Below are 26,340 nucleotides of genomic sequence, written 5' to 3' on the forward strand. Positions count from 1 at the left end.
GATTTGTATGCTCTGGTTAGTAGTGTGATATTACCGGAGAAGCTACGCAAGATTAGGTTTACAACTCTTAATGCCTTTTTGGTGATGTTGTTACAGTGGGCTTTGGCACTTGGATCATTAGATATGAGTACACCAAGGTCCTTGACAGAGTGAGGGTCATCTACAAGGTCGTGTCTGCTCAGCTTGTATTTTGTGTTCTGGTTCTTTTTGCCAATGTGTAAGACATAGCATTTTGTTGGTTGAGATTTGGAGTTGCCAATTGTTTGACCATTCCGACACAAAGTCAAGGTCTTTTTTGAAGGGTAGCAGCATTGTCAGTGGTGTTAAATATTTTTAATTCCATAATCAGTTTGAAAAGAGCGTAGTGAGTTAAATATCTTTAGTTAAATATCTTTAGTCACACCAATTCATTAGTAACCATACTGGCAAAAATAAACATGTAAGAGTCACATTTGTGAGATATCAATTTGATAAATAAGGAAGGTAGAATGTCTGGTTCAGTTATGAAAATCCAGCCGCTGTGGCTCAGTGTGATATACTATGAAACTGAGTTAAGTATAAATTGATCTATTAGTCAGAAAGCATAGTATATGAACAGTCTTTTTTAATAGCCACACGGCTGTTATTAAAAGCTACATCAAAACTCTGCTTGGCAACACAGTATTAAAAGAAACCTGAATTTGGTTTCCTAATACAAAACTTTAATCAAGTCATATTGTACAGTGCAATTTAAAACCCATATTATTTATGTTTTTACTTTTTTAAAATCTAAATACGTCCTTAACTACAATTATTTAAAAAAATCTGCCAGGATTGACAGCATTTCCCCAGAGAGCTCAAGCATGATTTTTACCAGAACTCGGGAGAGAATAGTAAAATTGTAAAAAAAAAAAACAAAAAAAAAAAAACCTCCTACTACAAGCCTACTCAAATTGTACTCGGCAAACCTTCATCTGGAGCAAGTTCTATCAAAGCCAGCCTGACCTATTCCCGAAAAAAACAGTCTGCATCCGTTTGAATGCAAACCTTTTATGTTCTATCCACAGAGTATTATAGGAAACCCAATAATGATGACCTGTTTTTGTTTTTGTTTTGTTTTTGTCCCAGCAGGGTCAAGTACCCCACACCTGGCTCAACAGAGGATGTTAAGGGAACCCGCGGCTGACCCTTTGGCGATACCATTAGGCCCATTCAAAGTTGAAACACACCCCGCCCCCGCGCTGATAACGAACTCCCTCTTGTTTGCCTTACGGCCTCGCAAGAACGCTCCAACAGGAGGAGAAGGCGGAGCGAACCATTGTGCTCGAAGGAGGAGGATCCCGATCAATGAGGCTCTTGGGCCGACTCTTGGACCTTTACCCCCACTCTCTCGCGACTTCAATACACCGCTCATCCTCTGCCCAGTAAGACAACCAAGAGGAGCCAGAGAACTGTACTCGCAGCTTCTCCCACTTGGCTTTCGCTCCCTTACTACCACCCCCCCTGTTTTGTAGGCAATCTATTGGTGCGCGCCGAGCCGGAGCGAGCCTCCGAGGCGGCTGGCGCGAGGAGCGGCGGGTGCGCGCCCTCGAGCTCGCGGCGGCCGCGGTTTGGCTGTTGCGGGGGGAGGGGGAAGGTAGAGCAACGGGATAGCCGCGGCGGGGTAGGAGGTTGGTGGGGGTGGGGGGAGGGTTTGGCGCGCGTGCGCGCGGGTCAGGTAAGCGGGATTCGGGGATGGCCGAGCTCCGGCGGCGGCAGGGAGCAAGAGGGTGGCTGCCCCTTCCTTCCTTTCTTTCTTTCTCCTGAGGATGGGGGACTTTTCTTCCCGCCAAAACGGGAAGGATGAAGGCTTGGGTTGGCGGGAACCGCTGCCGGGAGAAGGGCGGGTTGGGCGGTTTCTGCGGCGCAACCTGAGCCCCCCCCCCCCGCGGCCCGTCGGGGGAAACGGGTGAAGGGAACCGGTGGGCTTAACAGCCGTGCGCTCCCCTCAAGCCTCTTCCCTACCGCCTTTCCTTCTCCTTCCCTTGCTCCGCCCGCGGAACAGCGGCTTATGTTTTCGAGGACGGCGCTCGCCTGCACCAGCCCCGCTCGGTTCCCTCCGCAGCCTCGACTCGCCTCTCCCCCCAGACCCCGCCGGCGCAGCCAGAAGGAGGCAGCATGAGCCGCGATTTCAAACCGGGAGACCTGATCTTCGCCAAAATGAAAGGCTATCCCCATTGGCCAGCCCGGGTAAGCCCCCTTTCGACTCTGTCCTTTCGCCTCCCGCCGTTTTCCCGATTAAAGGGGAAAAAGGCTCCGGAGGCTTCTGGACCTGGCCGATCGACTCTTTGCTCTGAGGGTAACAGTAACAGAGTTGGAAGGGACCTTGGAGGTCATCTAGTCCAACCCCCTGCTCACGCAGGAGACCCTATACTAGGGATTCGAACCCGCCGAACTTTCTGATGGACAAGCTCAGGCAGGTCCCTGGCAGGTCCTTGAATCTCCCTTTGAACTTAATGGATCGCCTTGGCCTTAGCAGCCCAAGGCGGAGAGTGGGGGCATGTTTGTTTGGCAGAAGTGGCATTACAGATACCCCACATGGTGGGGTTGGGGGGGGGGTTTAGCCTTCTTGTTTTGATGGGGTGTGATCTACAACCTATTTTCCAAAGCACCTGAAGGCCAGACAAGGAATAATGGATGGAAAGTGATCAAGGAGAGATTCACCCTAGAAATTAGGAGAAATTTTCTGACCGTGAGAACAATCAACCCATGGAACAGCTTGCCTTCGGAAGTTGTGGATCCTTCATCACTGGAAGCTTTCAAGAAGAGATTGTCAGAAGTGGTGTAGGGACCCCTGCTTGTGTGGGGAGGGGTTGGACTAGATGACCTACAAGGTCCCTTCAAACTCTTGTTATTCTGATATACTCCTTCCGGTACATAGAGGCGATTCAGTACCCTAAAAGTGGCAGGCTACTTTTGGATTCAGTTCAGCACCTTCAGTGGATTTTATTTATTTATTTATTTATCTATTTATTTATTTGTCTATCTATCTATTTATCTATTTATTTATTTATTTATTATTAGAGTTTTATTGCTTAGAAGGATATGCGGACCCAGGACATTTCAATATATTGATGAGTTAGCATGTTGTGTGACTACAATTTCAGCACTAGAGACCTAACCTTGACTTTGTCAAAATCAGATGAATTGTACCTTGTGAGCCTGCTTGTAGAAAAAGCTTTTAAAAATTAATTAAAACGATAGTCTCATTTTAAAGGACTCTTAAATATATAATTTTATTACTGTTAGCTTTAAAATATCGGATGATTTACTAGTGCTACTGAATGCAGTGCAGAAATTGTATAGATGCCCAACAATTGTTTAGTAAAGTTATATATTTGCTGTTAAATGTAACTATAAGATTTCAACAAACCACAGGTCCAGCCCTTCAGAATGTAGAAAATTAGTTCACAGCCAAGTTTTCATAATTTTGCAGCTGAACTGTTTTATCATGTTGCGGTTTCTTGTTGTTTTTTTCCAGATTAGTAAATATAATAGTAAATATCTTTGTAGTATGGAACAAAATCTGTCCTTTGAGATTAGAACCCTTTGAGATTAGAACCCGTAGTTTCTGGATTTCCCCTTTTTTTCACTTAACCACTGTACACATTATGTTCACTCCTTTGACTACATCATTCAAACTATTAACAACATGAAGTAGCAGCAGTAACAGTTGGTAAAATTTATTAGCTTCTCTTTTTTCATTTTAATGCCAAACTACACTTTCTAAACAGTTTACTTCCAACAAATATAAATGATCACAATTGGATTATAACCTGTTTATTCAATATGTTAAGGGACTATTACATTATACATAAATAGAGACAGACAGGTTTGTGTTTGGATTGTTTTCCTTTTTTATATGAATCTCTGTATTCCAGAAGGTTGCTTACCATAGATGTACTGCACTTTTAATCAGAAACCAAAATGTTGTTTGGAGATAGCATTCCTCCATTCACCAAATGAAGCTATGTTATCCAGGGATTACACAGTTGCACGATCCCAGGAATAATATGCATTTGGCTTAAGGCACAGACAGTGCACCAATGCCTGCTCCAAAATATCTTGTGGGCCCTTTCTTAGCTCAAATAATGTATTTTTCTGTGATTGGCAACTATCAGGAAATTCTGGATAAAATCTCATTGAACTTTTATATATTGGACATTCCCTTTAAACTTTGTTTGTTGATGTATAGGCAACTATACCAGGCAGTCTTCTATTATCTTGACGCTGAATGGTCCCTTACAGTAATACACTATTGAAAATAAAAGTCAAAATAAGTAGTATCTCTCCAGTTCTGGTTGATCCCCAAAAGCTAAACAGGATTGGATTTGGGTACCATCGAATGGAAGATTACCAGGAAATACCAAGACAATTTTTTTAAAAAATCCGCAAAAGTGATAGTAGCAAGCCACTATGCATTGTTGTATAAAGAAAAATAAACATAAATTACACATATATTCTCAGACAGGAACTAAGAGTTGAGTTTGACTTGTGGGAGACTTCATTAAAATAAATCAGCTTTCCTGTATTGTCAGTTGCCAGTAGACTTCTTCTAAAGGACAGTAAACGGGTACATAGGTCAAACCAAGCCCAAATCAAGCAAACTATAAACCAACTAGTTTTTCATGTGCCTTGACCTAGATTTATTTATTAAATTTATTTGCCACCCATCTCATTATCCAGGGTGACTCTTAGCAAGATGGAGAGCCTAAGTCAGAATCTGAAAATATTCCATAAATATTAGCATAGACACAAATAGGATGCTATTGCGTACAAGTGACAGAATGAGTATACAAATTGACAAATCTGTATTTCCCAGGTTCAGATGCTGCTGTTGCTTAAGCTTTTGCCACGAATATACTTAGATTAATCTCTGTTAAGTGATATTGTGTACCATTCATTCATTGTTCCAAGCATGCCACTATTAAAAGGAACTATCTTATTAAAGTAAATCTTAGAGGAATCACATCTTTCAATCTTGGATGGAAGGAAACTATAGTTTTCATGAAGAACACAGAAATGTTATGGTTGCATTTAACACATTGCTTTTTTTAAAATCCTTTGTTATCTATAAATGTTTGGATTAGACTTATCTTTTTATTTAGTTGTTGCTGTTTGTTGCTGTAGGTTGATGAAGTTCCTGATGGAGCAGTCAAACCACCGACAAATAAAATGCCTATATTCTTTTTTGGCACACATGAAACGTAAGTCTTTTTGGGGCAAAGTTATAATGGGGCAAATAATCACTATTATTTTTTTTTTAATAATGTCTGAAAAAGTTGCCACCAAGCCTTTTCTTCTAAAAATAATTTCTAAAACTGAAATAAGATAAATAGGCAGATAACATCCCTAATTATCAGATTATTACAATTCTTATAGTTTGATGATGTGTAGACAGTACAGCATTAAAATGCCAGAATGTATTTCTTCTGTTAATATTTATCTAACAAGAGAATTTGGTCATTCTTTGCTTTCAGGCTGGCTTTCTTTTGGTTTTCATTTATAAGTTGATAATTTTATTCCTGTTTTCTACCATGCCTCCAAGCGCTTAGAATTAGACAGATATAACTTTAGCATTAGCACCCATTTATGTCTGCCATAAGTACTAGAGATAGTCCTCAATTTTACCAACACTTCTGAGTGTCATAAAATATGGCACCACTCCACACCTGTGATCACATAACCACATTTCAGGCACTTGATAACTAGCTCACATTTATAACTGGTTGCAGCATCCCACAGTCACATGGCCTCAATTTGTGACTTTTTTGCCAGTTTCCAGCAAAAAACACCCATTCAGGAGAATAGTTTCAGACTTACAACATCATGATTCACTTAGCAACCATTATAAACTTGGATCCAGTCATGTAGACACCTCAATTTTATGACAGAATTGGCATAATTGCCCAGAGCTACCTGTAAAACTAAGTATTGTAATGAAATAGTACGTTGCCTGCATTCTACTAAAACAAAAGGTTATCTAGATACTTCTTTATCAGAAAGGCAGAAATGTAAGACCAAATTGAGAAGAGTTAAGAGAAAGAAAAAGGGCTAACTTAATATGCATAAAAAAGGAAGAGAAACTTTAGTAGCCTTTTTGAGAATCAATCTAAATGAAGCAGTCAGGATATGTTTTGTTAATGTACTTCCAAATAGATACAGTTCATTCTGTAGAATGTATTCATTCAATGTTACTGTTAAGTAACTGTCTGGATTGTAGTCATTGAGTAAAGCAGTCACATGCCATCTTTCCTAATAACTGCTTTACTCAATAAGTGAGAATCTGGTCCCTGTTGTGGTTTTAATTTGAGGACTACCTGGACCTGGACCTAGGAACAATAACTTGCCACAACTGAATCTGCCTACCTGTTGAAAACATCTTTCAGCGGCCATGAATATCGCAGTAGGCCTTCTCTAAGTAGCTTCTAGACTTTGAAACTTTTTTACCAGAAGTTTATCCCTCATCTTATTTAGAAGATCACTAAAATACTTTATTTACTGAGGATTTGGCTTCCATTGTCACTGATATCCATAAAGGATGGGGGTCTTTGGAAAGATTGATTTATTATTGCTTTTTAATATTGTAATACAGGGGTGTCAAACTCAAGGTCCGGAGGCCAGATCCAGCCACGGGGTGCTTAGATCTGGTCCACGGGCCTGCCTTGAAAACAGTGAAGGACCGGCCCGTGGTGCCTCTGCCAGTCAAAAGAGAGCTCGGAGGGCAGCACCAGCCCTCCCAGGCTCTGTTTTGGACTGCAACGGCCTCCTGCAACCCTCTGGCAGCAAAAACTGAGCTTGTGGAGCCTGCATAGCAGAGGGTTGCAGGAGGCCATTGCTGCCCAAAACAGAGCCCAGGAGGGCTGTGCATGGCCTCCCTGAGCTCAATTTTCCTGGCTGCAGGAAGCTGTTGTGACATTGAGCTGGCTATGCCCACCCTGGCCATGTCCACCCAGCCTCCCAAGGTTATACACAATCGTGATGAGGCTCTCAATGAAATCGAGTTTGACACCACTGTTTTAATACGTTGTGACTTGCTCAGAATCTTCTGATTAGGGCACGCTATAAACAATTGTAAAAATAAATACAATAAATGTCAGGATTGAAAACAGCAATATAAGGGCTACTGACTGCCTGTGCAGATAATGAGAGAGAGGTAAGGTTTTTGTTGCAGTCTTTGTTTTTTGAGACATAATTTGTGTGTAGCAGCAACGTTGAAACCTATAGAATCAAAGGTAATTGTAGTCATTGAGGCTAATAAAGTAGTGTCAAAAGTGTTTTATAGCATATCTATTTTGCATTATACAGTTCTTTCTTTTTGGTTGTCACTGCAACAATGTTGCTGCGCTAGCATAATGTTATTGGATAAACTGGTATCAAATATAAACTTCAGTATCTTGCTTGTTCCTTTCCAGTTTTACATTGCGTAGCAGTAAATATCGCATGGCTCATTATTAGTAAAAAGATACATAGTATGCTATATTTATCAAGAGTACTTATTCCTGTCCAAAGTGGCATAAAAGCCTAGCATTTAAAAATATTGTAAACAGTTTTTGTAAAGAGTAAATATTATACTCTTATGCAGATATTTTCCCATTATTTCCTTTATAGGGCATTTTTGGGACCAAAAGATATATTTCCCTATACTGAAAATAAAGACAAATATGGCAAGCTAAATAAAAGGAAGGGCTTTAATGAAGGATTGTGGGAAATTGAGAACAATCCCAAAGTTAAATTTTCCAGTCAGCCGGTAAGTTATCTTATAATTTGATTTCTATTAATAATTTGTATCTCAAGATTTTTTTCTGAATATCATGTTTCTATACGTGCTATAATCCACATTACTGGCTAGATTATAGAAAAAGTAAATCTCAAAACATTGTAGTTGAATAGACCAAGCTTACCAGAGTAGATCACAAGAGCTACCCATTATATAGTCAAAAGGCAGTTCTCCTATAACATCCATTATTACCGTTTTCCAACTAACAATAGGAAGCAATAGTTAGAAAGGACTTCCAGCACCTCTATGCTATGTGCAATGATTGACATCTCACACAGTCATAGATATTTGTTCCCAGATATTCTTGAGAGAAGGAATGTTCTGCCCTTTGCGAATCTTCTGAAGGTTTTAGAATGAAAGCCCTCTTTTCTCTATTCCCTGACAAAATTATTGAGAGATATAAATATTATATGTATATCTCTCATTTCCAGGAGTATACAAAAGATTATAGAAACATTCTACATTGTGGAAATCATTTAGAAACCAAAGTAGCACATAGAAAGAGTGATGGAGAAGCTTGATTCCATGTGTTCTATCATTAAAAGTATAATGTATGCCATACCATTGATATGCCAGTAATTTCCATAGTACAATAGTCATTAAAATTAATTGAATTGTATGTTTCATTTAACTTAACATTTATACTGCAAACCTGAAAATATTAGGGGTTTTTTTCTGATGCAACAGTTTTTAAGAATAACAATTTAATTATTTTCAGGGAGCAATTGTTAAAATGCCACCCATGGGTAATTAATTCATTTAGTATTACCTAATTAAACTTAGTTCATTGTTACTTACTGAATAACTATATGTAAATATTGTAATGGGATGCTGTTATATCACCCTCATTATGGTAAGGTGTTCCTAAGAGGGATGAATGAAGAGAAGTTTATTGTTTGTTTGTTTGTTTGTTTGTTTATTAGATTCTTTTTATCTCCCCTTTGTAACTTTATAAGTAACTCAAAGCAGTAAACATTCATAATACTTCTTCCTCCTATTTTCCCCAAAACAACCCTGGTTAGGCTGAGAGAGAGTGACTGGCCAAAAGTCCCAGCTGACTCTTGTGCCTAAGGCAGGAGTAGAACTCACAATCTCCTGGTTTCTAAATCAGCATGTTAATCACCATCAACAATGTAGGCTCCCAGCTGAGTCATCCAAGGCTTAATGATCATATTACCTAGCCAGCTAAAGCAGGCAGACACCTGAATTGGTAAAAATGGTATAGGAAGATGTTGGAGGCAATTGGTCATTTTACTGACAATTTTTAAGGCAACCTTCACCTATATGGAGAATGTAATTGAAAAATCACTCATTTAATTTTACCAATACAACTGTACGGATAGTATAAAATGACTGACAGATAGTATCAGATGACCTTGTATCAGATGGTACTCAACATGCTACTAAGAGCTGAGGATATTAAAAAGTATGAACATGGGAAACCTTAACATAGTGAACAATGAAATGACTAGTACATATTGACATCTTGGACAGCAGCAAATTGAAATTAACTAGAATCGGATGTTGCTGTTTACCATATTGTATACATTGCCCTGAAATCAGATGTATCAGGGGTGTCAAACTCAAGGCCTGTGGCCAGATCTAGCCCACAGGGTGCTTAGATCTGGTCCATGGGGCCACCCTGGAAACAGTGAAGGACTGGCCTGTGGTGCCTCTGCCAGCGAAAACGGAGCTTGCAAGGACCGTTTTCACTGGCAGAGGGTTGCAGGAGGCTGTCGCAGCCGAAAACAGAGCTCGGGAGCCCGCTTTCGTTGGCAGAGCACTCAGAGTACCTGACATGAGCGACGTTGAGCTGGCCATGCCCACCTTGGCCATGCCCCCCCTGAGGTCAAACAACCCTAATGCAGTTCTCAATGAAATCGAGTTTGACACCCCTGAGATAGATGGTAGGCAATATAAAATATTTATATGGAAATTCTTTTAACTGATTAGAATGAAAAAATATTGTTGCACTTCTTTTCCTGTATCTATTGCTCGGTTACTTACATATTGGCATTTTTTCAGTCCCAGCCAACAGTTAACACCACAATTGTTAAAGAAACAGATCAAGAAGAAAGCATAGACACTTCAGAAGAAAATGAACAAAAAATGGGTCCCAAGCGAAGAAAATTAACAGCTCTTGTTAAAGTAAGTGATTTTAAAGTTTTAAGAAGCTGAATGTCTATGGAGATTCTCAGTCATCCAGGTCATGGTTGTCCCAAAGGTGCTTTTTCAAGGGGCAACTGGATTTTCTGGTTTTTCTTCAAAGACATTTTACTTCTCATATAAGAAGATTCCTCAAAAAGTCCAGTTGCCTCTTGAGGAAAAAAAATAAACACCTTTGGGACCTGGATGACAGAGAATCTCCACAGACACAGTCTTGTGGCTGCAACCAACACCTTCCTACAATAGCTCCATAGTTTAAAAAAGAGACATGGTGACTGTAATGAGTTACAGACTGGTGCTCTTTATGTTCTGAAGCATTCAATTTTAATTTGAAGCCTTGTATACTCTACTGCTTTCAGGTTTGCTGAAAAACAAATAAGTACACAATGAAAGTGCTTTAAGTTTGATAAAAAGAATGTTTTTAATGCAAGATGGCTATACAGTATATACAAGTGCAGCCAGATACTGAAAATAAACACTAAGTAAAAGGTTAAGTGAAGAAGTGTGAATGGATCGTCTTATGGCTTAATAGGTTTACAGCCTGCAGTCAAGTATATCCAGTAAAGGAAGGAATTTATAATAGAACCTGAGGCAACAAAAAAAGAAGACAAGAAATAAACATATGCACATCAAAAGGAAATAAGCCCTAAAATGTACTTCTCACAGAGATTGGAGGATCTTTACAACAGTTTTGGAGCACTAGGAGCTTGTTAGCAGGAATTTGAGAAGAATTGATACAAGTGTGTCTTACTACTATTTTTTCTCCTACCACTCAACTTTCCATGACAGAAGTACTACAATAGATAGCTAACCTTTCCACCACCTGAGTTTATGGATCATATGGAGCTTTATAATTTGACTCAACCTAAACCTGGGAGAACTTCCCAAGTGCCCCTAGATCTTACTATGGAATGTTCTCCTTAGTGGGTATAGCACAGTATTATTTATGTTCTCTCTGCTTGTTCCCTGATTTTCCCTACCAGCCGCATGGTAGCTCTCTTTTGACCAGTTGACTGCCCATGCCTCTTGCAATATCTGTGTTCTCTTCACAATCTTCCTTAGGTTCCTCTTACATCTGTTCCTTCCTTACAACCAAGAGATGGGGTAGTTCTGAACCTGAGGAGAATAACAAATTTGGCTCTGACACAACTATACAGTTTCAAAAGGTTGCATTTCCAATTCTTGTAAAGTATGTCCACTAAATATTGAAGAAGCCTTTCAAGGGGCAGCTGAGGCATATCCTTTGATCTTTGAGTATATTACTGTTTTACACTCCCTATAGGTTTTTTAAAAAATAAATAATAAAAGGGGGTTTTCCTTGGTGAACAAGGAAAGTCTTCATAACCTGCTCAACTCTGTCAACTGATTCCTAGGCTTCTCTGTCAGACACTGTTGTGAACAAGAATAGACAAGACACATCAAAATAAGATCTGAGTTAAGTGCATGCTGGACTTCTGACATATCAAAGATTGTAACTCACAAGAACATAAAAATATGCTTGGATATAGAAACAACTGTTTAATAAGTACAAATGCACAATGCATTTAATAGGTATAGTAGAGCCCTCAGCATTCTCATCAGTGGCTAATCAAACTGAAGAATGAAGACAAATTCCAAAAGCGATTTTCCAAATGAGAAATGGACTGAAGACAGCAGTGTGAAATACAGTAGAGGGGAAAAGTACAAAAATTTTGGACAAGAAGGCTAAAATAGAGTAAAGGAACAGAAGTGGGAAAGCAATCAAAGAAAAATCAGGATTTCGGAGTTCCCGTTTTACCAAATAATTAACTTTAACTGAATTCAGTAAGATTTACTCTCAAATAAATGTTGGCATCTTGGTCTATAGTTGACTAAAGGGAAAAAATGAAAAGTACTTGAGGTACAGAACAACAGTATTAAGATAAAACTGTTCATTTGTTAATAGCTTAATTTGTTTGTAAGAAATAAAATGAATGTCTAGTGAAGAGCTGGACTATTTTCTTTAAATTAGCCTTATTTTCATATACATTGAGAACAGAATGAACACTAATATTGTTGTTTTAAAAAGAAGACGTTTTGGTTACTGTGGATTACATAAACACTTTGTTTGAATCCTCTTTATATTCCTTAAGGGAAGTGGCTGTATCAGCCCTGTGATCTGTGAAATATTGCCTACACGCTTAAAACTAAACAGTAGAAGCCTTTTTTTAGCAGCATACTGCAAACATAGATATTGAAGAGATGAAGCTTTTGTTAACAATGAAAACTAGAACATTTATCTTTAATTATTAACCGTTGATCACACCTTTCTAAGGATCTAATGATCAAATCTCACCAGTTTTATGTCCCTTATCACAACTATCCCCCGGTGACTGTTCAGGAAAAAGATCTTGGGTTAATAATTGAGTGAAAATGACTACCCCATGCACACCTGTAAAAAGAAGAGAAGGGGCTAAAGACAAATTCCACATTAGAAATATTGTAGGAAAATGAAAATGTCAATATTGCTAGACTGTATAAGAGTAATATAAATGTACAACATAACTATAGGTGCAATGTTTTGTATTGTTCTAGTAATTGAACTTCAAAAAGGATGTGAAAGATAAGAAAAGGTTAATTAATGAACAGGCCAGCTGGTAGGGACTAGTAGCAGGTTCTGAGTGACAGTTTGGATTTCTTTTATTTTTTTATGCATGTGTAACTTATATTTGGGGAGTTCAAACAGATCACTGAACCATAATCTAGTAAGCACATTTTATATCTTTTCTTGTACAAAAGTAGCACATACCGGTTATATTTACTGTGTTGTAAGAATTCTTAAATGGAGTTATTAAAGTGAAGTATTGATTTCAGATTATGTGATGTCACTTAAACATTGCTTCACTGAATATATTAAGCTTGTTTGTTGGTAAAAATGTATAGGAGTGTATCTTTTAACAGGATTAACCCTTTCTCTATCCTCTTTTCAATTTACCTCTTTTTATTACAATCAGTTGAAATTCAACCGCTGCTGGCAAACAGCAATTTTTTTCTCTGCAATTGCATTAATTTTTCCCAAAATTTGGGCCAGTTTTCTGTGTTTGCCTAAAGTGTTGGCATGATTATTCAAAGGACTTCAGTCATTTATTTGGAACTGGATTAAAAAAACAGAAACCCCAAGCAAGGGAAAGAAGAAAAATTGATAGTTGTAAATTGTGTTAGAAAGGGGAAAAAATGAAATGCCTGTTTTCTTAGTAGGATATTGTTATGGATTGTTTTGAAAATATGGGAATATGTGCATACTGTAATTATAACATTTGCTTGTTGCTTTTTTTCCATAGCTTTTTAATCCTTGAAATTTTTAAAAGCTCTGCACCTGCTGTGGCAGTAGCAGGAGGTTCACTTCAACTTGCCTCCAGCATTTCCTGTAATGTAACCTTGTATTATCAGTGCTGCAGCTATGGGAAAGTTAGGGCTGAATGTTGCAGTTTGAAGTAGTGACTCTATTTGTACAATATGATAAATTATATCTTGTTGTTTACAAATAGCAATAGTTAAGACCAAAAGTAGAGGCTAAAACCCCACCACACTTGAATGAAACTGCTTGTTTCATTTTATCTCAGCTTATGCAAACTCACTGTAGTTTCTTCAAAATAGTGATTTAATTTATACACAAGCCAGGTCAGTATCTTGCAGGAAAGTCTTTGTTATCTTTTCCACTCCCTTTTCAAAGTACTACGGTATGAGAGCAATCTGTAATTTTAAAAAAAAAATCATCTTAACATTGTTATATGGAGAAAGCAAATAGACTATCTTTGTTCCGATGAAAAATACATATTGTATAAAATTATGCTTTGTATATAATAAGCATGATTAACCAAAATAAGCAATATAAGAATGAAGAGAGGTAGAAAATGCCAAAAAACCTGATGATAATACAAAGAATGTATCCTTGATGCTGTTCTTCCTAGTGGTTCAGTGAGGGAGTGATTCTATAATCAAGCTCCAAGAGAAGTGTCAATTTTGCCTTGATTTGTATAATAATTACAGTAACTTAAAAATATGGCTGCAGACTTTTCTGTATATTTATTATATTTGGTTATTATTAGTAAACATATCTGACTATGGATTTGGGGATTAGTAAAATTTATTTCAATTTCATATAGAAAAAAAGGCTTTGTACATTGCCCTAGGCCAGTGGTCCCCAACCCCCGGTCCGCGGACCGGTGCCGGGCCGTGGAGTACCTGGCACCGGGCCGCGCAGCGGCCAGGGGACAGGAACGCTGCAGCGCAAAGGCTCCTGGGCCGTGCGCAATGGGCCTGCGCAAAGGCTCCTGGGCCGTGCGCAATGGGCCTGCGCAAAGGCTCCTGGGCCGTGCGCAATGGGCCTGCGCAAAGGCTCCTGGGCCGTGCGCAATGGGCCTGCGCAAAGGCTCCTGGGCCGTGCGCAATGGGCCTGCGCAAAGGCTCCTGGGCCGTGGCCCCACCCCTGCGCGCGCTCAGCGGGCCGCGGCGATAAAAAGGTTGGGGACCACTGCCCTAGGCCATAGTTTAGATATAATTTATTGAACAAATTGCAGGTAGCCTGTATATAAATTGATTTAATGGAATAAAATGCAACTGGCTACAATTTAGCAAGTCATACAATGTGCTAAACTAAAACTATAAACAAGCCACATAGTGGTCCAATATGTGAATTTAGCCAAACTATTGTTAAATGTTTGTGCAACTCAGGTTTATTTTTATATGATTGTTATATAATTAATTTATCAAAATGATAGCTGAGTAAATCTAAGGATGTGCGTCATTGGTTCAAAGAATAAAAAAGGCTTTTGTTTTCAGACAAGGGCAATCATATTCAAGGAAGAAATAACTCAGCAGCTTTTACAAGCCATTTGATAATGTGAGACAAAATAGGGTTTATTGGTTTCAATTAACCTATTGCCTAGTGAGTACCAGAATGGGAGGTCCAACCTCAATGTCTTTAAACATTAATTAGATATGTACATAATTTTTTAAGTTCCATCTATCGTATGTCAAACATCTGTGATGCATTCTCTGATAGCAACAACGGCCTATTTGCAGAACAAATGAGCTCGAATGAGGATATTCAAGAAAAAATACTTCATCTTTACCTGCTCCAAGTAAATATAAAAACAAGTTTTTAAAACATGAGAAATATGTACTCTTTTATATTTGGGCATGTTTATTTACCTCTTCAGAAAATTAAAATGGATTATCGAATTTAAGAATAAGAGCTATTTTGACCATGTACATAAAAAATATTCTATGTCTTGTTCTCAGGGATCTGTTAAACCAGACAATGAAACTTCTGAAACTGAAATTGAAGAAAAAGAGCTGGAAATTTTAAAAGACGATGATTCTCCAGAAAAACCTAGCAGTGAAGTATGTTGACCTAAAGGATTTGAATTATTCTGCCTTTTTATTGCAGCCAAATTCACCCAATATGAAAAATTGGGATTTCTCATTCACTCATACTTTCAGCTCTGCTATTTCTCAAAGAAAATAGCTTAAGTTTTCTTAATAGTAAATTGGTTAAAAGTGGTAATTAGAACAATGTGACCTACAAAATGCTTCTGAAACTTCTCCTTGTCAAACTTGCTTAGATATCGTCAAGTACTTTGCTAGTACTTTGAATTCTAAGTGTTATTTTGGTAGGAATATTAGAGTCAAGTAGAGGCTATTAATAATCAGTATATATTTGCTGCAAATAGCACTGCAAATTGATTTAAATTAATGAACTGTTTTGGTGTAGATTTTTAGGTAAATTTGATTGCAGTTTTTGCTTTATATTAAAATGGTGGTTTGACTATAAAAGTTCAGTAATTCAGAATGATTTTACTAATGTTCTTATCCTTAGGATATGAGTAAAACAAGTGATGTGTCAGTCCCTAAAGTTGCTAGAAGGGGGAGAAAAAGAAAGGTAATGCTTACAAATTTATACATTCATATTACGGTGTCAATTTTATTTCAAACTATATAGTTTAAATAAAGAATACCGTTTCAGAATATTTTGCTAGACTCTGGTATTTATAAGATTGCTCTTGTCAGATCCAGTAAATATATTTTTCCACAAGGAGCATGAGAAGTTAGTTTGCCTGAAAAATAAGGGTCATTCAGTTCGCAAAGATATCTGCTAATAAGGAGAGTGTCAACCTTTTCTTTTCTCTTTAGTTTTCTAAAGAGTTGGCAAACAGGCCGTTTCCGGCCTCCAGAGGGCCTCTGGGGAAGTGGGGAAGGCTGCCTAGAAAGGCTCTGAAGCCTGGGGAGAACAAAAACGGACCTTCCCCACCCCACCCCAGGCCCTCTAGAGGTAGGAAACAGCCTGTTTCCCTACTGTTGGTGGGCCCAGAAGGCCTGAAAATCAGCTGGGCTCGTGTGCCCACCAATATGGCGCGCGTGCCATAGGTTTGCCATCATGGCCCTATTGTGTTCATTCCCAATCTCTGCTGCTCACAACCGCCTTTCCCTTGGATGTAAATGCAAAGACAAAATTGTATGCTGTTTTTTCTGAAATGTCTACCGCTGAAGTAAGCGATGAACCCACCACCTCCCTTATCATTTTATTTCTATTGACATGTTTGGAAAAGCCCTCCTTGTTGGATTTTGCCTTTCATTAGCATTTTGTTAATTGTGTTAACACTTTCCGAAGTTCGAAAAGAAATCATAAAACAGTAATTAGTTTTTAAGTAATTTTCCATTTGGAATCAGTGGTATAATTTGGTCAAGTTTACGAAAATAAATTATTTTAATACAGGCTGAAAAACAGGCAGAAGTAGAAGAAGCAGCAGTGATGGTGGCAGGAGCAACAGCAACAATTACAGCTCCAAAAGCTAGCCCTAAAAGAGGAAGGCCAGCTGGTGAGTTATAACACATAAAGCGTTCTTAAAAGGGAAGGAAAGCAACAGAAATTTTGATACATGCATTCTGCTAGGCATTATACTCTGTTGCTTAGTATTGCTTGATAATAAGCATTTGTGAATTTATTTGCAAAGCAAATAATATTTGTGATTGAAAAAAATCAAACAAGGCTTTTTCATTTTGGATTTTAAAAATTAAATTTATATTATATTGTCTTGGGCCACATATAAAATATATAATATAATTAATGTATATAAATAACAAATTTCCCTTATTTTGGGTGTGGGGAGTATCTTGTGGGGCCACATTGCTAGATATCCAGGGCCTGTTTGCTGCAGGTTTGACATGCCTGCCTTAGTTCATAAAGCTATACAGTATTTTTGTTCCACTAGATTCCTGTAAGACCTAAATCTGTGTGGGTGAGAATACGTGGTCTATTTATTACATAAATATTGAGCTGAGAACTCTCAGGAACAGGAAGCAAATAGCAGAAAATGTGTGGACTCAGATAGATGGGAAGAAAAGGCCTAGAATTTCAAACTTGAAGAAAATGTACATATAGCTTGACTTTGTAGGAGCCAGATATTTTGTTTATATGACATTTCAGTAAAGCACCTTATGTAACTAATGTTTAAAAAGCTTCTATTGCAAGCAAACTCATGAATAAAGGGTGGAATCCATGAAGAGTCAAATTTATTTTCATATGAAATTTATATACTCATGTTTATTAATAGTTATGTTTATGTGACACAAGAAGAGTAACAACAGTTTGGTCTACCTTTAAGTCATTATTAGTTTGCTTTGTTTTATAAGCATCTTGGTTTAAAATACATTTTGAAAAATTGTCTTCTAATAGGAATTATTCTAATGAAGGAATTGCATTTTAAATAAAATTAAGTTCATGAGATATACTCTAATGCAGTAAACTTTATTAACTTATTAGTGGTTAAATTTCATCTTTGTACAACTGTTATTGAAAGTTAATACAGTTAATTAAACCATTTTTAAATGACACTAGCTACTGAAATAAAAGTTCCGAAACCAAGAGGGAGACCCAAATTGATAAAACCGCACTGTCCTCCAGAGGGTGACAGGTAAGCTTATTTTTAAATGTTGCTTTTTGTTCTATAGAGATAGGAATATACCATATTTAATTGTAGATATTATATAGAATGCTATGCATTGGATCTAGATTTAACTGCCTTAATGAGGCTGAAATGCATATTGTTACAAGAAATGTATAACTCGTATAACTTGTTATCCACTATTTCCTTCTCACAGGTAAAGAATTAATCCCATGCAATTTTCATATAGATTGTCACCTTAATTATTCTTTTAGACTTCTCAATAATTTTTAGTAGCATGAAAGCATTCTGGGCAGGCTTTGTTGGTTAGGAATTCGAATCACTGCTTTCGTAGTTGACTGCTTCCAAAAGCTGGTATTACAGATCCTTGAAAAATCTAAATGTGTCATCTGCCTAGTTACCTATGTACTTATTTGTATCTAGATTAGAGTTTTGCCATACTTGCATGGATCTGCTTTTGCGGAATTCCCATTTCATTTAATACAGCAACCAGACTTCAAAGTTCAGTTATGTTCAGTATATTTTGCAAGTTCTTTCTGGTTCATCAATCCCATATTGAATTGTGAGCCTTTGTACTTTTTTTTAAAAAAGAGCACTCACTATGTCATAATTAAATAGCCAACTTAAAAATAATGCAAACATTCTTAAATTACTATGGTAAAATAAAATCCCAAATGGAACAGTGAAACAAGAATAAAGATGTTATTTTGCCACAGAAAAATCTGAATGCATACATTACCTAAAATGCCACTGTAGTAGTCCTAAAAAAATGAGTCAAAAGGTGGAGACTATGACCTTATTAGTATTTTTCTTCCTGAGGTTCTGGACCCATCACTTGTTCTTATTAGTCCAGAGTTTTTGGGGCATCAAAATATTGATATGGCATCAAAATATTGTGTATCATCTATTGTGTAGATGATAAAAAACAAATGGTGGGTTAATGGTTTGAAGGTGCATTGTAGGATTTAGATTGATACAAGATGATTGTATCAGTAAGAAAGATTCTCTTTTCCTGTTAAAATAGATGTTCCCCTCATAAAACTTGGGTGGTTATTTTTTCTGATAAGTATCTGTTCCTTCTATTTTGTGAATGGCTGACTACAGGGGGGTTTCATCTCTCTCAAATAGACCTTTAGAGTAGACAGTCTGAAAACTCATTCCAGAGGACCCAGTCATAAGTGCAATCGCAAAAAGAATCTCTTTAAACTCTACAGATAAACAGACTCGCTCTCTTAAACAACTACAATAGTTTTCTTTAAACTAGATAACCTAAAATACCTAAAGTAAAGTGTATGCAGCATATATCATTCTGAAATTTTGAAGAACATTACTTCAAGCTCCTGGATTTTCCATTCAGTTGTTTGTTTATTGAACTGCCAAAGATTTCACTATGTCTTCAATGTTTGATATCTACATTCTTTTAAGTAGATGTTTTCATATCAAGAGATAATACTTTTTTTAGCAAACACAGAACTAAAGGTAAATTTGTTTTTTTAATGTAATTTTTAAATTTGAAAATAAAGCTAATATTTATTTTGTTTTGATATATTTTAGTATTCATGAGGAAGATAGGGGTAAGAGAAAGAGTGTTGAAGAGAAGCCACCCAAAAAACAGCAGAGAAGAGATGACGAGAGTCAAAAAGAGGAAGACAAAATTAGAAAAGACCCAGATAAAAAGGAAAATAAAAAAGACACAGACTTGAAAAGGAAAAATACTACTAAAGTGGGATCAGCATCTGCCTCCGATAGTGAAGATGATGGAGAAGAGCAAGAAGGGAATAAAGTATATGAATTTTATTTCTTTCATTTCAGATAAGACACATTTCCTTTATATATTGCATAGTAATGTTTCTTGAATTATTTGTTTATTAAGTACTGTCAGGCACAAGAAACCAGGAGCCAGGCTAGAGTTCAAAAGCACTGAGAATTTATTCTATGTAGTGTATACAAGAATCTGATCTACTAACCAAAGGCAAATTGGTGGCAGATAAGAATCAGTGGACTTCAAGTGGGGGTGGACATAGATCTCTTTTGGGGTGGTGGTAGGGACTCCAGACTGATGATATATTTGACTCCGCTCTTAAGCTCAGCCTAATCATCTCCTACAGTAAGATGATACTATTAAAGGAATTTTGAGTCCCATGTTAATAGGAGTGTTTGGGTTCATGTTAAATTCAAATATAAATATTGATATCCCATATTATATTTGATGCTGCCTTTTCTTAGGATGCTTCCCATTCAGCTATACTTTATCTTTCATCTAGTAGCACTATGAAAGCTAAATTATAATGAAATATTCTTGCAGTTGTGGCTCAGTTGTTTCTTTTCATTTTGTTGAAAGTTTAATTCAGTTTCAAATACCTGGGTAAAACAGGATTTCATACGGGTTATTAAACTTTAAAAATGCAGTGGAGAAGCAATGCAATGTAAGGTGGATTATATGTCACTTTTCTTAAAAATGATAGAATTTTTGTTCGGGATCATTCACCTGATGTAAAATTAGAATAGACAGTTGTTTCAACAACTAAAACCTTTCATTCCTGTTCAAATTAAAATGAAAAAGAAGAAAAAAGGAAGAAATGTTCAAGGGTCTCATAGAAGAAACATTCTAAAAGGCCAGCATGAACGTGAAGTAACAGAAAGGAAGCGTAAACAGGAAGAACAAATGGAAGGAGAATCGTGAGTATAGCAGGCATTTAGTTTTATAGACATTAAATGGTTATATGATTAATGACCTTTTCACATTCCAAGGCTACAGGAGTAGTTCAGTAATTCAGTAAGACCCATGTACTGTATAATTCAGTGTTTTATTAGTTAGCTTTATAACTTTTTCTTTTATTTATCTGCCTTTCTCAAGACACTCTTTACTAGAATCTGGCCACAATTCTATGAGATATATTGGGCTGAAAGAGAAAGATTAACCCAACGTTACCCAGTTGAGGATGGCTTTGCACAGGATTCTACCTAGCTCCATCAAAACCATTGTGCCATATAAAAGAAAATGAAGAACTGACTTTAAGATTTACATATAAACACCAGTGGGCAAATTTCATTTTTTTTCTCATGAAACTGATAAAAAAAAAACCTATAATCAAACCAGAAAGCTGAATGAGACTAGTTACTAGAGAATTGCAACAGCATCCAAAATGTTCTAACATTTTGTTTTGAAGTAAATAAGGCTTTTCATTTCCTCTTGGTATTCCAAAACAGGAAACAATAGGAGCATGAAATAAGCACTTTTATTTTATCATAGGGGCGTGCAAAATCTGCAAAAGAATTATTTTTCAACATTAATCAATTTTCAAAATAAATATACCAAACTATAGAAACAATGATTGAACATGATTTTTGTAATCTGCCTATATTTGTTTAATTTTTTAAAAATGCAAAAATCATCCCTATTAGTGAATTAGTTCATGGGCCCTTTCAGATTGGCCTTACAAAATCTTTTCGTTTCATATCCATTTCCAGCTCAAAACGCGGACTCAGCTGACAAAAATGGAGACTCTATTCTGTGATAAGAGCGATGGGTAACTTAAATCATTGTCAGGAAGCACTAGCTTAATTCCATTTTTAAGATTTAATATTGTTAAAATTTGATTTAATTAAAATTTTAAAAAGTTATTTGATCTACTTTTCAGTATTTAATAATTCTCCCTTCTGTCACAGATAAAAATTGCAAATTAGTAATAATTTTGGGAAGTTTCTGGATACAACACAAAGCTTTCAAAGGCTGTTTGCAGCCAAGAGGTTCATATCTTGCAGTTCTGATATACATTATGAAATCAGTTATTATGCTACATTAATTATCTCATTCCGTATCAGAACAACAGTAGAAACATTTACTGAGATAGTGGCAGCGCTAGAGAAAGAATTTTTTTATTAGATTTGTACAGTGCCTTTTCATTTAAGAGCTGAAGGCGATATCTGTGATACTCCCTTTCCTATTTTTACCTACAATAACTGAGCTGGCTTGGATGGAGAAGGGCAAAAATACAATAGCTATTTACAACTCAATGTAATACTTCAGATTTTATACAAAATCATATGCAATCTCCCAATTTGATGAATGTTGTGTCTTACATTATTTCTGAAACAAATCAGTCATTATTCAAGTTAATTATTTACTTCGTAATGATTAGCATGACATTGTACTCATTTTATTTTTTGAATCTGTAGTCTAATTTAAATTGAATATTTTGAATAGGCAGAATAAAGAAGAATGCAAGAAACCAGAAATTAAGAAGATAGAGAAAAAGCGAGGTCAGTGGTCAAAACTTGTTTTCCAATTCTTAAAGTGTTTTTTATTTGGTAATGTAAACAGTACAAACCACCTGAATTAAATTATATAGGCATTTTGCTACTTTTTTCATCCTGCATGTATAAATGCCATTTCCGTTTCTTAATTTCTGCCTGACTAGTAGGAAAAATTTGCTTTATGTCATGAAAGCTGCAATAGTGGTCAAGATTTGCTGTTCCTATTTGTATATTGTATAGTGTTTGCCGTGCTTTGTAGATTGAGCTCTGACATTGCTAGGGACCAGTCCATCTTCAGGTAGTTAAGTAGGCAGCCCAACCTACTTCCCAAGTTCTTGCTGTAGGAAAATACTGCAAGAAGAGGATGCTATGTATTCTGCATTAGATCCCAAAGAAAAAGTGAGCTATAAAGTAACATTGCAGGATCTTTATTATTATACTCTTGGACATCCTCTCGTATGGCTTGGTTATCTACTTATTCTTTCTTCTATATGTAGACAAGAAGTAATGTTGCTTTGAACAATTGGTTTTATTTAAAAAGTTTTATTTTCTCTGTAAAAGAGCAAATAGCATTCCCTATGTTTCAGCCATAAGCGTACAACTTTTTAACAAAATTATTTTGATTATAATTCAAATAATTTTAATGGTTCATCCCTTTTGATATATATTCTGCCATTTACTTTAAAATATTCAAAATACTTAACCCGTAACAACCTTTTTTTTTTTTTTTACATTTAGAGACATCAATGGATTCTCGGCTCCAAAGGATACATGCAGAAATAAAGAATTCACTCCAGATTGACCATCTTGTATGTATGTTATATTGACTCCATTTTGTAATGGGTTTTTAAAAAACTAAGCTGAAAATTTTGTCACAAAGCTATTTAGTTTGTACATAATTTGTTTCACTTTTTCGTATGGTTTTTGATCCATTTTAGAGCAACTTGCTTATTTATACAATCTATTATTACTACTACGACTTGAGACACTATACAGATACTAAAGTAGCAGTAAAATAGAATTATATTTTAAAACTTCAGTGAATAATGAAATCGTATAATTGTTTCTCCTGTGAAATTAGATTAAACTCATGCATATATTTAATTATGTCTTGCCAAATTGGTATGTAGCAGTAGTGAGTTTTCCCCCACTAAGAAATGAAACCTTTGGATCTTGTTATAATAGGATGTGAACAGATGCATTGAGGCTTTGGATGAACTTGCATCACTTCAAGTAACAATGCAACAAGCTCAGAAGCATGCAGAAATGATTTCCACACTCAAAAAAGTAAGATCAGTAGCTAATTAAAAGTAGTAACCTTTTATGAATTTTCATTATAATCTTAATTTTTTCATGAATAAAACTAGAATTTAGTACTATGATTGGTCCATTGGTTTATCCATTACGAACTATTTTCAGAAAATATGGCATTCAACAGCTACATGTACTCTCATTTATAAATATATGTTTCCCCTCCCCAAAATATCTTTTCAGATACGAAAGTTTAAGGTTAGCCAGATTATAATGGAAAAATCCACTATGCTCTATAACAAATTCAAGACTATGTTTCTTGTTGGGGAAGGCGATTCTGTTCTTTCACAAGTACTAAATAAGTCATTAGCTGAGCAAAAACAGCATGAAGAAGCAAACAAAACCAAAGAACAGTGGAAGAAAGGATCAAACAAGAAATCTGAAAAAGACAAAGAACAAACAGGTGTGTGCAATTCACTAAAAAGGTATATGTTCATTGTCCCAACTGTGATACATACAATCTTTTACATGTCAGTTTGAGAGCTCTGAATTAAATATAAAAATGCATTTATATTGAAAATCAGAATGTAAACACTCTTATCACTTTAAATTTTGGAGAAGTAGTAAAGCATTTGAATGTTAAAAAAAAACATTTAATAGCGAAATGTACACACACATACACATAGATGTATTATCGTTTTTAGGCTATGCAAATCATATTTTGGGTGGGTTGCAAGTCATTGTTTCTGAGGCTGTTGTAACTTCACACTTTTGTTAAATAAAAGGTCATAAGTCAAGAACTCCCTGTAAGGGAATAGGAAGCATCTTCCTATATTACTATAATACTATATATAGAGTATATAGTATTAGAGTATATACTCTAATATAGTATTAGAGTATATTACTATAAGTAATACAATATATAACAAATTGGGACATAATTAAATTGGGTCTAACTGTGCTCAATATCACTCGGCTCAAACTAGAAAGAGAGTTCAAGGCAGTAGTTATTCTTTTTCCTCCTGTACATCAACACAACATCCCAAGCTTTTCTACAAGGCTAGATGTGTTAAGCTTCCATCTACCTTTACAGGATTTAGAGCAGGGGTGTCAAACTCAAGGCCTGGGGGCCAGATCCAGCCCATGGGATGGTTAGATCTGGCCCACAGGGCCACCCTAGAAACAGCGAAGGACTGGCCCACAGTGCCTCTGCCAGCGAAAACGGAGCTCGGGAAGGTCATGTGGCCTCCCAAGCTCTGTTTTCGATGGCAGAGGTTTGCAGGAGGCCGTCACAGCCAAAAACGGAGCTCGGGAGCCTGTTTTCTCTGGCAGCGTGCTCTGGCCACTATAGGCACACCCGATATGAGTGATGGTGAGTTGGCCACACCCACCCTGGCCATACCCACTCCGTCCCCCGGAGGTCAAACACAACCCTGATGCGGCCCTCAATAAAATTAAGTTTGACATGCCTATTTAGAGATTATTTATAAAATGTATAAATTATTTATAAAATGAAAAAAAAATTAAATGTGCCTAAATTGAATAAAAAATTATTCTCTCCTTTTGTTCACAGTGAAGCAATGATAAATCAAGGCTCAAAATAATCCTATTTGCATAGATGTACAATTAACTGTTATTTTTTGTATAATTTAACATGCTGATAAAGATTCTTTTTTAAACAAAAAACATTTAAGGCACAAAAGTAATGAATGGTGCTTCTGAAAGTCAAGATACAAACCAGTCACAACAAAATGGGGACACCACAGATGAAAAAAAAGAGAAGCTAGATTCTGGCAATAAGAAAAAGTAAGTAGTAGGTTTCCAATCCTAAAAAAATAATGAAAATATGTGCTACTTCAGCAATCTTTAGGCAGTTGTAAAATGTGCATAATCAACTCATGAACAGGAAAATGGATGAGTTAGAAAGCTACTGATTGTGATAGTACTTTGGATTTGGAAAATGACCAATTAGGCAATACTCTAGTGAAATGTGCATTTTGAATCTTGATTCCACCCTTTTTCCAATTTTTCTCTGAAAATTAGTATGTTTGGCACAAGGCAAGGGAGGACAAATTCCAGAACTCTACTATAATCTTAATATTTTCTTCTGTTTTATATAACTTCTTGCCTGCTTCTTCTGAACAGCAGAAATGAAATATTATTTATAGATTTATTTTTAACTCAGTTATTTTCTTATATACAGTATACTATTCTTAGTATATTTTATAGATCAAACACACTTATATAAACAAGCCAAGTTATATATTTTAGAAGGATACAAAGTATTTTTATCTGCACAGTTATTCAAAGTGAAGTTTTCCATAATTGGTACTGTGTTTCTTCTATAGGACGTCTAGTGATGGAAGAGAACAAGAAAAGACAAAGGGTTCCACCGCTGAAAATGAATGAATGAAACATAATTTTTTATAAAGTACATATTAAAGAGGACTTAAGGGTTGGCAGCTGGAGAATGCTATAACTTTTAAATAATTTTATAGGCATAATATTTTAATGTGAACAATTTGTGAGGGGTATGGAAAGTCTACCTTTAACATTGTTTTAAAGTATTTAAACATCCTGATAGCGTTTGGCTCAGTATTAACAATCAAAACAGTTCAGATGAAAAGAACATATTATTTTAGAGATTGAAAGTGTTTATATGTTTCAGGATTAGTTCTATAGTAACTTTACTGACTACTGTATGTTTTACCTTTTGATTAATGATAAGAAAAGTAACTTTTCTTTTAAATTGCCAAAATGCTCTACTTGTATAAATCTACTTTATCCATGTTTTTCTGTGTATAGTTTTCAGAGTTGTTGTTTGCCAAAGTGTCTGTTTACTGTGTTTTGTAAGAAGCTGAGCAAATTTTGTAGCATTGGAGAAGTTATGTATGAGTATATTCATTTGGTTTATTAAAAAAGAAGCTAGTTTTGTTCTTTGGA

The 26,340-nt window shown here is 36.3% G+C and overlaps 1 protein-coding gene across 4 annotated transcripts; it reads left to right on the plus strand.

The window, feature by feature from the left end:
• Window positions 1–1,385: 1,385 nt before the first annotated feature.
• On the plus strand, window positions 1,386–26,340 carry PSIP1 (PC4 and SRSF1 interacting protein 1). 4 transcript variants are annotated; one of them, XM_070938591.1, is made up of 17 exons: window positions 1,386–1,403; window positions 2,024–2,208; window positions 5,149–5,225; window positions 7,630–7,768; window positions 9,824–9,946; window positions 15,227–15,328; window positions 15,804–15,866; window positions 16,701–16,803; window positions 17,823–17,898; window positions 19,444–19,672; window positions 20,453–20,568; window positions 22,097–22,152; window positions 22,885–22,955; window positions 23,332–23,433; window positions 23,641–23,860; window positions 25,092–25,203; window positions 25,746–26,340. In XM_070938591.1, exons 2-17 carry the CDS (start codon window positions 2,137–2,139, stop codon window positions 25,804–25,806), a joined length of 1,722 nt encoding a protein of 573 aa, XP_070794692.1. In that variant the 5' UTR covers window positions 1,386–1,403; window positions 2,024–2,136; the 3' UTR covers window positions 25,807–26,340. The 4 variants fall into 4 exon arrangements, with proteins under 4 accessions (XP_070794692.1, XP_070794691.1, XP_070794693.1 ...); XM_070938590.1 differs by lacking the exon at window positions 1,386–1,403 and adding an exon at window positions 1,581–1,615; XM_070938592.1 differs by lacking the exon at window positions 1,386–1,403 and having other exon boundaries at window positions 1,717–2,208; window positions 20,456–20,568.

Source organism: Pituophis catenifer, unplaced genomic scaffold (genome assembly GCF_029215685.1).
Source record: "Pituophis catenifer annectens isolate HBS135680 unplaced genomic scaffold, rPitCat1.0.hap2 SCAF_2, whole genome shotgun sequence".
In the NCBI taxonomy this organism is placed as follows: domain Eukaryota; kingdom Metazoa; phylum Chordata; class Lepidosauria; order Squamata; family Colubridae; genus Pituophis; species Pituophis catenifer.